The sequence below is a fragment of the Lontra canadensis genome, unplaced genomic scaffold (genome assembly GCF_010015895.1).
Source record: "Lontra canadensis isolate GAN:19392208 unplaced genomic scaffold, GSC_riverotter_1.0 scaffold34, whole genome shotgun sequence".
Classification (NCBI taxonomy): domain Eukaryota; kingdom Metazoa; phylum Chordata; class Mammalia; order Carnivora; family Mustelidae; genus Lontra; species Lontra canadensis.
Window position 1 is genome coordinate 16,555,131 of NW_022631028.1, and position 15,885 is coordinate 16,571,015.

At 39.2% G+C, this 15,885-nt stretch overlaps 1 protein-coding gene across 1 annotated transcript in view; it reads left to right on the forward strand.

The window, feature by feature from the left end:
• The first annotated feature begins 5,972 nt into the window (after window positions 1-5,972).
• Window positions 5,973-15,885, forward strand: part of ARL8B (ADP ribosylation factor like GTPase 8B) — a 47,331-nt gene continuing 37,418 nt past the window's right edge. Inside the window, 2 exon segments of the mRNA XM_032867452.1 lie at window positions 5,973-6,111; window positions 6,113-6,286. Coding sequence (XP_032723343.1) covers window positions 5,992-6,111; window positions 6,113-6,286 — 294 coding nt within the window. The 5' untranslated portion in view covers window positions 5,973-5,991.

The following is a 15,885-nucleotide window of genomic DNA, read 5'->3' on the forward strand; positions in this document are numbered from 1 at the left end:
GGTCTCTGTCTGTCAAATAAATAAATAAAATCTTTAAAAAAAAAAAGAAATTCCAGATTGACCAGTTAAAGGTCTCATTCCTGCAGTTAAGCCTTGGTTTGCCAAAATGGAGGCAAGGGATTCTGTTTTAGGGATTCTGTTTTAGGCCTATTGTCTCCCTCACCCCCGCCTTTTAAAAACAATCTTAATTACTCTATGGACTTGATAAAGTTTCAATATTTGTTCATCAATTGTTAACTACTGTAATAAATTTTACAAATGCAATTGGTGAAGGTATGAAGGGAAGAGGGTTATGGGAACTCTTCACACTATTTGCTCAATTCTCTGTAAGCCAAAAACTTTTCCCTGCCAGAAGTAAAAGTTGTTAAAAAAAAAAAAGAAAGAAAGAAAGGAAGAAAGAAAGAAAGATTATTTCCTCTTTCATGTAGAATCCCTTCCTGAACATTTCAATTAGGCTGCTTTGAAATAGTAAGATTTTAGAGGTTAGAGGTTCTTAAGTTTTATTTTACCCCAAACCTTCACTTCATACATAAGGAAGCTGAAGCCCAGAAAGGAGAGGGGACTGGCCCGAGATCACACAGTTATTTATATTTAAAGCCAAAATAAGAACTTTTTATTCAACATAAGCCTTTTTCTTCCTAGCAGAGAGCTCTTTGCACCATCCCACACTGCATTAAGTATGTTTTTTTACATATGGAATTCTCATATAATTGGATTTTCTTAAACTGGGGTTGACTAGCTCAGTTTTAGAATAATGAAGACGTTCCTTTTGTAAGGATGAGGGCAGACTACCCCAAGATGCACCACTTTGGCATGGTGATTATTCTGAGCTGAAGACAACTGTGATCCTACAGGCTCAAGAGAAACTTTTGCACCTCCTTTACCTACCTAGAAGAAACTAAATTGGGGGTCTTTCCCAGAATAAGGATTATTAGTAGAGATAAATTTTATTTGAGTGATCCATCTGTATCACAGGGCTAACATCTAATTACCAAACTTCTAGGATGCCTGATTGGCTCAGTAGGTGTTGGTCTTGGAGTTGTGAGTTTGAGCCCCAAGTTGGGTGTAGAGATTAGTTTAAAAAAAATGAAATCTTTGAAAAAAAATTTAACAAACATCTGCTCTTCGTATCAACCCTGTGAAGTTCATTCCTTTACTCTGAAGTCCCAGACCCCTGTCCCCTTCTCCTTAGTTCAGGATGACATAAACACCTCACTCTGCCTGTCTTTGGAATTTCCATGTCTGTGTGGATTCCCTATATGTGCGCTATTAAATTTTCTTTTTCTCCTGTGAATCTGTCTCATGTCAATTTATTTCTGAGTACAGCTAGAAGGACTTGTGAGAGAATCGGAATTCTTCCTCCCTGACACCCCTAAAGAGAACTCCCCGTTTCTTTCTTCCTTTTACCTGAGGTCAACAGTCTCCTTTGAAAAGGCAGAGCTGACCTTCTGCCCCTTGCAGATTCGGGGGACTATCTATATGACCTGAGGTGATATCCATGGGTAATGAAAAATCCTGGCTCCTTGACAGACTTGGCCGACATGCAGAAATGTCCCGTGGAGGAGGCCCAGCTGCCGTCTTTTAAGATGCTCTGAGGCTGATAATGAGGCCAGTGGGAACATATGGAATGTGTCACACCCATTTTATTCTTTGGCCAAAACTATTATCCTGTTAGACAAGTGTGAAGCTAATATAACAGATGCTTAAGTGACTGCCTCATTTGCTCAAAATGAATTTATTGATTTAAGTAGAAATGGTTCCCTGTCCTTAAGGAGATTACAGTTTAAAATCCTGTCCCTAACTGTGATATTACCTCATCTGTGCCTCAGTTTTCTGATAGCTAAAACAAGAATGGTCTTCAAGGATGCATCCCTAGTCTGTTGGCATAGAATTTTATGTTTCTTATTACAACAGCCATGAGGTAAACATATCAGTCCATCTTCCCTCTTACCCCAAACCATCCACACTCACAGGACACTGGGATTCCTGACCTTTGCACATGACATTTGAATGTGTCTGAACACATGATCCTGCATTCCAATTCTTTTAACTTAATTGGAGACAAAGTTCAAAGGCAAGAGTGGACCCATGGGATTTAGTACAATACTAGACTGAGTTCAGCAGAAAATGCCTCTTCAATTAAAACCACAAATAAGGGGATGCCTGGGTGGCTCAGTTGGTTGGACGACTGCCTTTGGCTCAGGTCATGATCCTGGAGTCCCAGAATCGAGTCCCGCATCGGGCTCCCAGCTCCACGGGGAGGCTGCTTCTCTCTCTGACCTTCTCCTCGCTCATGCTCTCTCTCACTGTCTCTCTCTCAAATAAATAAATAAAATCTTCCCAAAACCCCCCCCCACAAATAAGGGTGGTATCTTTATCCCTATTTTACAGATAAGAAAACTAGCCCCTGGATTGTTAACAAAATGTCCCAAGATACCATGTCCTAGAAATAATAACTATCATTTAGTGAATGTTAATAAGTAGAGGCACAGAGAGGTTAAACAGCTTTGACAGTTTACACAGATGATGGGAAGAGGAGCTGATAATCACAATCAGCCACTCTAACTATGTAGGCTATGTGTAATAAGCACATCATCCTGCCTTTAACTACCTTACTTAGTTTAACTTAATATTATTTTAATCCTCACTCTAATGCTATGATTTAGGTATTATCAACAGTGTGCTGGTAAATATCTAACAACTGGTTTTGTAGAATCCTGATTTATTGTGTTTCCTAATTTTCATGGTGTGACTATTCCTACTATGGCTAATTTCAAGCTATCACTATAACATGAATGAACTCAGAATTGAAAAGACATGTTTAGTAACTTTCTACTATATGATATTTCCATTTATGGATAGAATACATGTAAATAGCTTCAGGAAATAGATACTAGTGGGGTACTTCTGTGCCTACTTGTGATCTCTCTCTCTGTGTCAAATAAATAAAATCTTAAATAAATAAATAAAAATAAACATAAGAACCTATTAAATCTATCTTTAAAAAAACCTGGAGGGGCATCTGGGTGGCTCAGTGGGTTAAAGCCTCTGCGTTTGGCTCAGGTCATGATCCCAGGGTCCTGGGATCGAGCCCCACATCGGGCTCTCTGCTCAGCAGGGAGCCTGCTGCCTCCTCTCTCTCTGCCTGCCTCTCTGCCTACTTGTGATCTCTGTCTGTCAAATAAATAAATAAAATCTTAAAAAAAGAAGAAATAGATAATAGTAAACCATAGTAAAATACTAGGAAACATTTGTTTTAAGTATTTATTGCCTTTATTTTTAATAAAATGAACTTAACTGTAAGTGAACAGAAGAAGCTATAGAGTAATATCTACATGTTTCCATTTTTGTATATAAAAGAAAACTATCACACATATGTGTATATGTGTTTATTTGATAAAAAGAGTAAACTGTTAAAATGGGTTACTTCAAAGATGAGGGAATTGAGGATGTCAAGATAGATTAACTTTTTCTTGTCATGTATCTGTGTTAGATATTTTACAACCATAATATTGTGCTTATAAGACAAAAAATATTCCAGCTTTTTAAAAAAGATTTCATTTATTTATTTGACAGAGATCACAAGTAGGCAGAGAGGCAGGCAGAGAGAGAGAGGAAGGGAAGCAGGCTCCCTGCTGAGCGGAGAGCCGGATGTGGGGCTGGATCCCAGGACCCTGGGATCATGACCTGAGCCAAAGGCAGAGGCTTAACCCACTGAGTCACCCAGGTGCCCCTCCAGCTTTTTTTTTTTTTTAAAGATAGACTTAAGAGGTTCTTATTTTTAATTTTTATTTATTTATTTTTTTAAGATTTTAGTTATTTGACACAGAGAGAGAGATCACAAGTAGGCAGAGAGGCAGGGGTAGCTGAGCAGAGAGCCCGATGCAGGACTCGATCCCAGGACCCTGAGATGATGACCTGAGCGGAAGGCAGAGGCTTAACCCACTGAGCTACCCAGGCACCCAATTATCCATTTTTTTTTTTAAGGGAAACTAGAATTAGAGGGTAAGAATGACTTTTTCATTGAATAGTATTAGAGGTGAAGAGAATTACAATTGTAAAGGTTGAAAAATGTTCAATTTCTCATTTTAAAATTAGTGTTTATTGGTTCATTGTCCTTCCCACCAGAATGAAAGCTCTGCAAAGGCCAGCACTTAAGTACCTACTTGTAGTAAGTACCTACTACAACGTCATGGTTCCAGCCACCATCATCGCTCCCTTAAACTAACAGAAGAGCTTCCTAACCATCTCACTGCTTCTATTCTTTCTCTCTGCATTAGCTTGCTAGGGCTGCTGTAAGAACGAACCACACATTGGATGGCTAAAAATCAGTTTGTCTCACAGTTCTGGAGGCTACAAGTCCAAGATCAAGATGTTGGCCAGGTTGGTTCTTTCAGAAGCTGTAAGAGAGACTCTGTCCTGTGCCTCTCCACTTGTGATGTGGTTTTGGAATATAGGTGAGGTTTGGTGCAGTGAGGTCCGGAACCCACCACCAAGAAAGAATTGAGACATATTTGGTGCAAAACAGTGGTTTTATTAAAGCACAGGACAGAATCCCTCAGCAGAAAGAGGGACTGCTCCAGGGGCCTTGAGAAGTGGCTGATTATATACTCCGGACTTGGGGGAAGTAGGGAAAAGGGAGGTTTCAAAAGTAGTTTCATATGCTAAAGGGGCCCAACTTGCAAGATACCTACCAGATACCAGAGGTCTTGCCATTGTCAAGTTAAGGTTGTTTTCCCCTCTAGCGAGGTATATTAGCATTTAGTTGGGAGCTTCCTGGAAGAATATTATACAAGTCCCACCCAGGAGTGGGCGGGTGGGGGGAGGTTGCAGGTGTCAGCTTGTGCTTTGCCTTCTGCTCCCTCATCATTAGCTCTCTGTGGCTTGCTGCCTCTATCATCACATGGTCTTCTCTCCTGTGACTGTGTATCTTCTGCTACTCTTATAAGGACACCAGTTGGTTTGGATTAAAAGCCCACTCTACTCCAGTATGACCATCTTCACTGATTATGTCTGCAATGGCCTCACATTCGGAGGTATTGGGGGCTAGGATTCCAACATATCTTCTGGTGGGACACAATTCAACCCATAATGCCTTTCCATAGCTAATTCTTCATGGAACTACCAAAGTTCACTTAAAAAAAAAACTTTTTAAAAAAATATTTTATTTATTTGTGGAGTGCCTGGGTGGCTCAGCGGTTTAAAGCCTCTGCCTTCGGCTCAGGTCATGATCCTGGGGTCCTGGGATTGAGCCCAGCATTGGGCTCTCTGCTCAGCAGGGAGCCTACTTCCCTTCCTCTCTCTGCCTGCCTCTCGGCCGACTTGTGATCTCTGTCAAATAAATAAAATCTTTAAAAAACAAACAAACAAACAAATAAACAAACAAAAAGATACCTAGAGAAGTCTCATTCCCATTCCTGTCTCTGGCCATCCAGTTTCTTCTAGCCTATAAGAAACCGTTTTCATTGGTCTTCTAGGATTTCTTTTTGCAAATACAATACATACTTGTCTATATGTACAGAGCATTTACAGTCCTTGAAAACATTTCCAGGACATCATTTCATATCAGTTCATACAGAATTTCCTCATTTGTTTTTATAGCTGCATAATATTCCCTTTTGGGGCCACACTGATTTTTTAAATCCGTTTCTGCTTGATAAACATTTGTGGCTCCCCTGCTTTTGCTATTACCAAAAATGTAGGAAGGGATTTTTATTCCATGCTCAATCTCCCAGAGTCTTGAAGATTTGCCGCATAGAGTCGACTGTCAATAAACAATTGTAGAAAGAACGATGAGCTAGCTAACCAACGTTAATGAGTAAGGGAGGGGTGGTAGGAGCCCAAGGGCAGCTCCCCGGCCCCGGTGCTGAAGGGAGGCTCCAGCAGGTGGCGCTGCAGGCGGCAGACGCGCCTGGCTGGGCAGGCCACGTCGCTCTTGCCGTGTGTGCCGGTGGTGGCGCGCGGACGAGCGTGTGGGGTAGGGCGAGTCATATGACCCGCTCGGCTTCCTGGCTTCGGCCGCCGCCGCCCGCCTGTGTCCGCCAGTGGTGCGCCGCGGCCCCGAGGAGCCGTTGAGGGGTCGGGGCTGAGGCCCGCTTGTGTGGGTGCCGTCGCTGCTGCCGTCCTCCCGCCCTCCGGTCCGTTCTCCCTCCCGGCCGCCATCATGTTGGCGCTCATCTCCCGCCTGCTGGACTGGTTTCGCTCGCTCTTCTGGAAGGAGGAGATGGAGCTGACGCTGGTGGGGCTGCAGTACTCCGGCAAGACCACCTTCGTCAATGTCATCGCGGTGAGTGCCGCCCGCTCACCCGCCCGGGGCGCCGCAGCCCGCGAGTCCCGCCCGGCTGTTGCCCGAAGGCCCGGGCCGGGGCTGCCCTCGGCGCGATGGGGCTGATGAGAGTGGGACGAGGGGAGGAGGCAAGCCGTTCCTGTCACCTCCGCGGGGGCCGAGGTTTGGAGTTCCCGCGTGTTGGTGACCGAGGGGTAGCGCTGGATCGGCAGTCGAAGGGTTAATTCTATTTGGTCACCTTCTACAGAAAGCTAGGTCTTCAGCGCGGCCGGAGCTTGGAAGGGGTAAAATTGGCCTGGTCGCGTTTTTAAGGATTGGGTTTCCTTCGGGTTTGGTCTGTGGGGGGCACCTGCAGGGTTAACGCCTGTCAGTTCCCCGAAGGGTGGGATTTGGCAAGCTGTCCGTCGGTCCCGTGAGGACGCGTGAGACTCCAGAGCGTCCCTCAAGTAGCCAGTCCGGACCGAGAGCCCCATCGTGAGGAAAGCAGGAGACCTGTGTGGGCTCCTTCCCGAATTCCGTGGGCAGTATGTTCCCTGTAATTTAGTTACTAGGTTTCAGTCGTTCCCCTGTGGGGGGCGGGGAATCAAGTTTATTGCTGCTGGTCTCGCTGGTAGAAACTGGGGAGAAACCCTTCCAGCCAGTTCGCTGTAGCCCGCAGCATTTATTTAGCCAGGCAGTTAGGGGTTTCTGCTTTTTCAGAGCCAGTAGTCGGAAAAGATGGATCTGTAGTCACTCAGCTTCCTTGAAAAAGGAAGATCTTTTATGAGGGTGATTCTTCCTTGAAAGGGAGGGTGGGCAAGAGACTGGGCAGGAACATAGTCTGTTCCAGGCCCAGGAAATGGGTGTCTAGCGGGGAAATTGTCCTGGGAACCTGTATACAATGTGGTGTTTATTCAGCAGTGATTGAGTGGAAGGATGATTATTAAATTTTGCTTGGGTGGTTAGCTGGGGAAGGAATAGAGAGGAAAAGATTCTCTTCAATCTTAATTTAGAGGCGGGGAGTTGATGTGACTCACTTTTAGCTGATAGGTGCTTGTACTTGTCAGGGATAAGCTTTAGAACTATTCTAAGAGAGATGGCAGCAGTTCTTCCAATCTTTTAGGTAATGGTTGGAATCCTTATTTAATAGACTAGTTGCCCAACTGGTTTGGTTACAGGAATGATTCAAACACAGCTCCTTTGTGGGAGAAAATAGGTAACGTGTGACTCTTAGTCCTGCAGTAATGGAGCAGCAGAGTGAGTAAGACTTGAAGAAAAACATTAGCAGAGATCCAGACTTCCTTTGAGGAACATTGCATATAAGTATAAAAGAAAATTTATCTACTTGTTTGGCTCCTTTTGTGATATGTTTTTGTTTGTTTTTGGCTTGAGATAACTATCTTTGCAACAGGTTGAATGGAAAGTATATGATAGCACTAAAACTAATTAAAAAAATTTTAGCTAAATACCCATACTAGAGCTTTTACTTATTTTAAATATTTATTTGAGAGCATGTGAGAAAGAGCGAGCACAAGCAGGGGGTAGAGGTAGAGGTAGGGGTAGGGGGAGAGGGAGAAGCAGACTCTGGATGAGCAGGGAGCCTGATGTGGGACTCAACCCCAAGACCCTTGGATCATGACCTGAGCCTAAGGCAGATGCTTAACTGTCTGAGCCACCCAGGTGCCCCTGTACTAGAGTTTTTATACCATCAGAAAAGATAAGATCTCAGTTAATTGTAAATTTTCTGGTTTTCCCTTCAGATAAGTATTGAAGTCTCCTGGGGCGCCTGGGTGGCTCAGTGGGTTAAAGCCTCTGCCTTCGGCTCAGGTCATGATCCCGGGGTCCTGGGATTGAGCCCCACATCTGGCTCTCTGCTCAGCAGGGAGCCTGCTTCCCTTCCTCTCTGTGCCTGCCACTCACTCTGCCTGCTTGTGCTCTCTATCAAATAAATAAATAAAATCTTAAAAAAAAAAAAAAGAATTGGAGTCTCCTTAGAACCCTATCCTTTTGACGACACTAAATTAATATACAGTGTACATGTAGGTGTATTACTACAATTAATTGTTGTATTTGTTGCAGAGTAGTTATGCTTGGGAAACCTGAAAAAGTTCAGTAAATCTTTGAAGAGCTTGTAAAGACATAAGCCTGAAAATCATGCTTACTGTATTTTTCATAGATGGTGTAGCTTAATGTGAACAAGAACTTTCAAGTCAAGGAACTGTGGGTTTGCATTCTGCTCTGCCACTTAGCAGCTTTGTATCCTCTTTCAGTCCTTGCTTTCTTATCTATTAAATGGAGATGATAATAGGTTTGTTAAAGAGTTGTTCTGGGGAGTAAATGAAATGACGGATGTTAAGTGACTGGCCCCATGCTCCCCATAGAAGGGACTAGGTAAGTGGTGCTCTTATTTGTAGCAGATACACTTCTTTAATGCAGACACAGTGTTTTGAACAATATTCAGAAGGTCATTAGCTGGGGTCATTTCCTTCCTTGAAACTGATTTATCTAAATGTGGCTTCCAATAGTGGATTTGTGGATTGTAGCAAATAATCACATCATGCACACCCCCCCCGATTAAAAAATATTGTATTAGATTATTTTAACAGCAGAGCTTCTGGAAACCTTTTGACTTCAAAGTGAACTAACTGGTGATTCCATTATTTTTTTTAATTAAACAGTTCATTTTGAATTATGATGTGGGTAGGTTTGGGTTAGAAAAAAATCTGGACTGTAGTTGGTTGTAGCATTTAAGATGCTGAAAAATAAGAGACCTCCGTAAATTTCATACCTTTTTTAAAAAGTATTTTATTTCTTTATTTGACAGGCAGAGATCACAAGTAGGTAGAGAGGCAGGCAGAGATAGAGGAGGAAGCAGGCTCCCTGCTGAGCAGAGAGCCAGATGTGGGGCTCAATCCCAGGACCCCGGGATCATGACCTGAGCCGAAGGCAGAGGCTTCAACCCACTGAGCCACCCAGGCGCCCCAATTTCATACCTTTAAAAAAAAAACAACCCAGACTCTAACTTAAATCTGTGATTTTTAAGAATATATTGAGAACAAGGAAAAATTAATTTTTAGACTTTAAGATAAAAACAATATTTCCAAAATAGTAAATTTAGCCTTATATTTGAAAAAATTAACTGAACTATTCTTTGTATTTTGTATAAAATATTTGATTTGTAGACTCAAATTTGATTCGAGTACTTTGTGTCACTTTAGAAAGTAGCTTGCCCAGTATGAAAAGCCTTGTGAGTGCCAGTTTTCTTTTGGTAAAAGTTGACTTTTTGCATAAAATGGGGCTTTCTTTATCTTCTGCTTTAAAAGTTAAGAGAAATTTCAGAAATGTCATTTAACTCACTCAAAAGGTTTGTGAAGCTGCATTATTTTGTACGGTTTGGGTCATTCTGAAATTAGGCATTTTATTAACAGAGAGGTTCATTCCTAAAATTCATATTCTTGTTGTTTGAAAAATGGAATGATGCTTGATTTTATCTAATATTTTTACATAGACACCCTGAACATACAGAGTGTTGTCTTTGTTTTGAACATTAAAAAACTCTAGTCTTTAATTTTGTCATTAACGTTAGGGAATGAACTATTACTGCTTATTGCTAAGTATTATGGCAGTTATTGTGTAATAAATCATGTGTCCTATATGTGTAATGTATGTTGAGTAATCTTTAGCACAGACTCTTACATGGGTTACAGGAATTCCTAAGAAATATTTAATAGGATTTACCAAAGTGTTATAGGCTAACTTTTATAGATATAGTGTGTTTTAGAAATGAATAGTATAAAAGTTTACATTTTTTGAAGTATTGAAACAAAATTGGTTAATCCAAGGAAAAGTTTATTACTGCTGAGAATTAGGAAAAGGAAATATTTGGAACAATTGTAGAAATTTGAACCTAGAATCTTTTTTTTTTTTTTCTTTAAGATTGTTTATTTTAGAGAGGGGGGGGAGAGCACAGGCTCTTTAGCCTGTGCTGGGGGAGGGGCAAAGGAAGAGAATTTAAAACCGATTCCCTGCTGAGCGTGAAGCTCCCCTGGGGCTGGGTCCCAGGACCCTGAGATTATGACTTTAGGCAAAACCAAGAGTCAGATGCTCAACCGATTGAGCCACCTAGGTGTCCCAGAATCAGTTTTTCAGAGTTTGTAGAAACTTTAATTAAAGTGGTCTAATTTTACTCCCTTTTAATAGGTGTAGCTGGAGAATCCTGAAAAGTAAGTGAAATTTGTAAGACAGCTAACTAGTAGCAGAGATAAAATTAGAACCTAGGGGCTAGTTCACTTTCTAATTTTCTGGTCTACCTCTGTGAAGTCTAGCTGAGATTAGGATCATAGAGCTGTGGATTAGAAGATTTTAATCTTAAAAAAACTTTAAAAAAATATGTTTGTTCATAAATATACTCTTGTTATGAATCTAGATAACATTTTAAACCCAGGCATCTTAAGCATGTTGATTAACATTTGAGGACTATTTGTGTGTGTGTTTGTGTGTGTGTATCTTTCTATGTATATATGAGGACATGAATTAAGGGGAAAGAATGATTATATAAAGTATAAAGATGTATATATAAATTATATTATGTTTGGACATTTAAATAACTGGCTAATAGGCATTGTTGAGTTATTGAGTTATGTTTATTTTCTTTAAAAAGCAGAAATAATTCTGGGTTTGATCAGAATGTTTATTACTTAATTACTCTGGAGTAAGAATGGGGAAAATAGTTTTTAAAGAAACTGTAATGTGGCTCAAGTCTACAGGTTAGTACATTTGTAATTTTATTGTAGAAACTAACCTTCCAGTGAGGTGGTCTTCAAATTCACGTTTGGAATTATAGCACATGAGGCATCCTGCCAGGGAGCCTCTCTTCCAAGTTCTTTACCCTCTTCCCTATTCCCATTATTTTTTCCATGCAGACCTAGAATATCAAAAGTCAAATGTTCTCATTAAGAAGTTGTTATAGTGCAATAATCCATTTTAAATTACTGACTTAGCTATCTCACAACTTAAAGCTCTTTTTAACCTTCTCAAAGATAAAGTGGATTATCACTGAACATGGATACAAAATGCATTGCTCCTATAAAAACTAGTTACTTAAATAATATTTTTAGATTTTTTTTTCTGATTATCAAAATAAGACAGGGTCATTAGTAGAAATTTGAAAAGGATAGTATAAAGTAGAGGAAACTTTCTTTTTAAAAAGATTTTATTTATTTATTTGACAGAGAGAGACACAGTGAGAGAGGGAACACAAGCAGGGGGAGTAAGAGAGGGAGAAGCAGGCTTCCTGCCAAGCAGGGAGCTGGATGCGGGGCTCATCCCAGGATCAGGGGATCATGCCCTGAGCTGAAGGTAGATGTTTAATGACTGAGCCACCCAGGCATCCCTAAAGTAGAAGAAACCTATCTTCACCATCCAGCGTTACCTATCGTCAATATTTCAAAGTGTTTACTTTTTGTCTTTATTATTATTTAAAAAAATTTTTTTATTTATATATTTATTTTGAGAGAGAGCAGGAGTGGCGGGGGGAAGGGAGAAAAAGCAGAGGCCAAGGGAGAAGCATACAGGAGGCTCAAGCCCAGGATCCTGATATCATGAGCTGAGCCAAAGGCAGACACTTAACCAACTGAGCCACCCAGGCGCCGCCCCTATTTATTTATTCATTCATTCATTCATTCATTCATTCTTCCTTTTTTTTTTAATGGATATATCCAAACACCTTTTTAAAAGTTTTGAGATGATACCTAGTTTGTTTTAATTATGGTGTATATATTTTTCTGTGTGTAAAACCATTTTAATGCCTTTATAATTTATTGTTATGGCATATCTTGTGGCTGTACCATAATATATTTGATCATTTCCTCATTATTGGACATTTGAGTAATTTTGAGTTTTGCTATTTTACATCAGTGTGTTCTGTATTTCCTAAGGATGAGTTCCAGAGTTACATCACTAGGTCAGAAGATAGGAACATATTTCATGTCAAACAGCCAAACTGCTTTTCAGAAAGTAAAGTATGCACTCTTACCTGAGAATGTCCTCTTAACAGATTTCATATATAAGGTTGGACATCAGCTAAGCACTTGCTCCTTATTTTTAGGGCAAAACATACTTAGTTTTGTTGATAAGTAAACCAATAGTATTTTTAAACTGTTCTATTAGGTAATTGCTCTGCCTCTGTTTAATGTTTAAAGACATATCTATGTTTCAGCAACTACTAAGACTGGGACTATAGAGAACATAATGCCTTTCTTAATTCTCTTTTTTATTGGATTTTGCAGGCAAGTCATATAAATGCAGCTTATCCTCTTTAGCTATCTGGATCTGATTTGTTTTAAACTTAATGGTGGATTGCATTAAGATTTGTATTCCAGGAATCTGGCATATTTCCATGCAGTCCTTACCTAATCTTGTCCTTTTATAGTGTGATGCTGCTTTTCTTCCAGGGGTGGGGGTGGTGTATTAGAAAATATTCTTTTCTATATCAGAATCTCAGAAAGTTTGCCAAGTAAGGATGCTTGGATAGCTCAGTTGGTTAAACATCTGACTTTTGATTTTGACTCAGGTCATGATCTCAGGGTCATGAGATCCAGTCCTTACTGGCTCTATGCTGGGTTTGGAGCCTGTTTAAGATTTTCTCTCTCTCCCCCTCTCTGCCCTTCCATTCTACCACCTGTCTCTCTCTTAAAAAAAAAAAAAAAAAAAAAGGAAAAGAATGTTTGCCAGGTAGACTGTTTTTGAGGCTATAGCATATGAATTTTTTAAATTAATAACTTGAATATCATTTATAATTATAAAAGTTGATTCTTGTCTTTTGTGCTCATATAGGAAAAAACTAAGAAAAAAATTATTAACCTATTTGCTGAATGTTCACAATTAAATGATAATTTAAGGCATTTAGTTTTTCTGGGATGTGACAAACCAAAATTGGAATCTCTAATGGGATAATTTGAATTAATTTCTTTCTTCAAAGTCAAAACCACAAGGCTTACATTCTGTTGTGCTATTTTTTTTTTTTAAAGGTTACAGTTTCTTAAATTAGACATTGGGTCTTGTATTTGGATCTGATTTCAGTTTGTCTAGTTTCATACAGTAGAATAATATTCTTATTTCATATTCCAAAAGGAAATTTCTTTTATATTTAAAAAAACACAGCTTTAGGGTTCATTTTAAAATCATCTTTAAGAATATTGTATTTTTAAAAAATTGTGATACTGACAAAATAATTTTAGGTTTCAGGTATCTAAGTAGTGACATTTCTACTTGAAAATTGAAGCTTTTCCATCTAAGCTGAGTTAGAAAAAGAATCATTTGTTATTTAAAAAAAAAAAAAACTTGGATGATGATTGGCAAAATGATCCTAAAAATGTCTTTTTACAAATTTACTTGATAATAATTACTTTAGCTCTACCTAAGTAGTATTACTCTAAGAATATATTTTGAGCCTAAATTTGTTGGCATATGAACATGGTATGAATGAGTTTATTTGGAATATGTTTTAGTGGCTGCATGAGGTAAATTGCATAGAGGTTAGGAACTGAGAGCCAGATTATTGAGGTTCAAGTCTTGACTCTTCTTCTTTGACTTGTCTTATTTTTGGCAAGTTTTTAACTCCTTAGTGTCTGTTTCCTTACATGTAAAATGGGAATAATAGTAATTTCTACCTCAAAGAGTTGTTTTGAGTTAATACTGGTAAAACATTCTGAACAGTGTTCAAAACAAGGCAAGTAATACGGAAGTGCTTCATAAATGTTAGCGGCTAGATAGATTACTGTAGTGTGCTCTTCTTGAGGGCAAGGTTTTTTGTTGCTTTGTTCACTGATATATTCCAGTACCCTGAAACAGTGCCTGACACATACTAGGTACACAAATATATTTTCGAATAGACTTATTTTCACAATATAACATTAAGAAAAATGTCTTTATGAACCCACATATCCATTTTCATATTTCAGTATGCAAAGCATACATAGTGTTAAGAATGAGAGTTAAGAACGTCGCTTCACAGTAAAAGGTAGAAAGGTAGACTGATCCCTCCAAGAAGAAAAGAGTGGCCCTCGGCAGCACTACCTGCCCTCTAGAATTCAGGTGACCTGTACAAGTGTGTGCTTGGATTGTAATTTTAAATTTGGATAAGACCCAAATTTTGGTGTCCATTTTCCTGTTTGTTTTAGTTTTTAAACCAAGATTTAAGATTAGAGTAGGTTTAATCACTGTTGACAGCCATAAATTTGCAAGCCCCTACAGGCAGTATACTGTGTTTGTAGTAGCCCATCTCTCTGAGATGAGGAGTGGGCTCTTGAGACTGTATGCAGGCTAGACCAGAAAGAGCTTTTGTCAGAGTTTCCTCTGTGAAGGTGGGCTAAGGTCTGGTTTAGACATTGATCACTAGACCTACTTTTTCTTGACAGCACGTTTTTCTGTGGAGAAAGTTTGAATACAAGTATATGGACTTCATTATTTTTAAATAGTTCTTATCAGAGGAAAAACTAGGAAATGGAAGAAACCCAGTTTTTCTGCCTCCAAAATCGAGCTGTTTTCACTCTTGGCTTTTGGTTTATTTTGATCTTAACTATTTTCTTCATTCAGTGGCTGAATTTAAAAACTTAAAACATTTGTTTCTTAAAAAGAGTAAGCATAATCCATATTGTTTTAAAAAAGAGTATATCCCCCCTGCCTACTTGTGATCTCTGTCGAATAAAAAAAATATAGATATGCAAACAAAAAATCATTTTTAATACCGTTTGGATTTAATGACTATTAATATTAAGTTGTATATACTTCCCATTTTCTCTGTCATTTTAAATATACAAAAATATATGCTTTTTTTTGTTAGTGAGATATAATTAATGTATGATACTAATTTTAGGTGTATAACATAATGACTGCATATTTGTATATATTGCAAAATGATCATCACAGTCTAGTTAACATCCATCACCATGCATAGTTATAATTTTTTTTAATCTCTTGATGAGAACTATTAAGATTTACTTCTTAGCAACTTTGAAATATACAGTATAGTATTATTAACTAAAGTCACCATGCTGTACATTACCTCTTATTTATTTTGTAATTGGAAGTTGTACCTTTTGGTACCCTTTACCTATTTCTTCTGCCACCATCCTGTACGTCCTGCCTCTGGCAGCTATCAATCTGTTCTCTGAGTACTACTTTTTTTTGTTTTTTTAAAGATTTCACATGTAAGTGTTTTTCTCTCTCTGACTTTTTTTACTTAGCATAATGTACAGTATATGCAGTCGTGACAGGATCATGTTGTACCTTCTGAGTGACTTCATGTAGTCTGTTTGACTTACCTACTTTGATGGCTAAAAGGCAACTCAAGTTCAGTAAGTTCAAGATGGAACTTTTATTTACTTTTTAAATTTTATTTATTAAGATTTTATTCATCTGAGAGAGAGAGTGAGCATGAGCCAGGAGCAGGGAGGAGCAGAGAAGCAGACTCTCTGCTGCGATATGGGGCTTCAATCCCAGGACCCTGGGATTGTGACCCAAGCTGAAGGCAGATGCTTAACCTACTGAGCCATCCAGGAGCCCCAAGATGGAACTTTTGATCCCCTTCTTCTCAATCCAGGGAACCAACCTCTATCTTT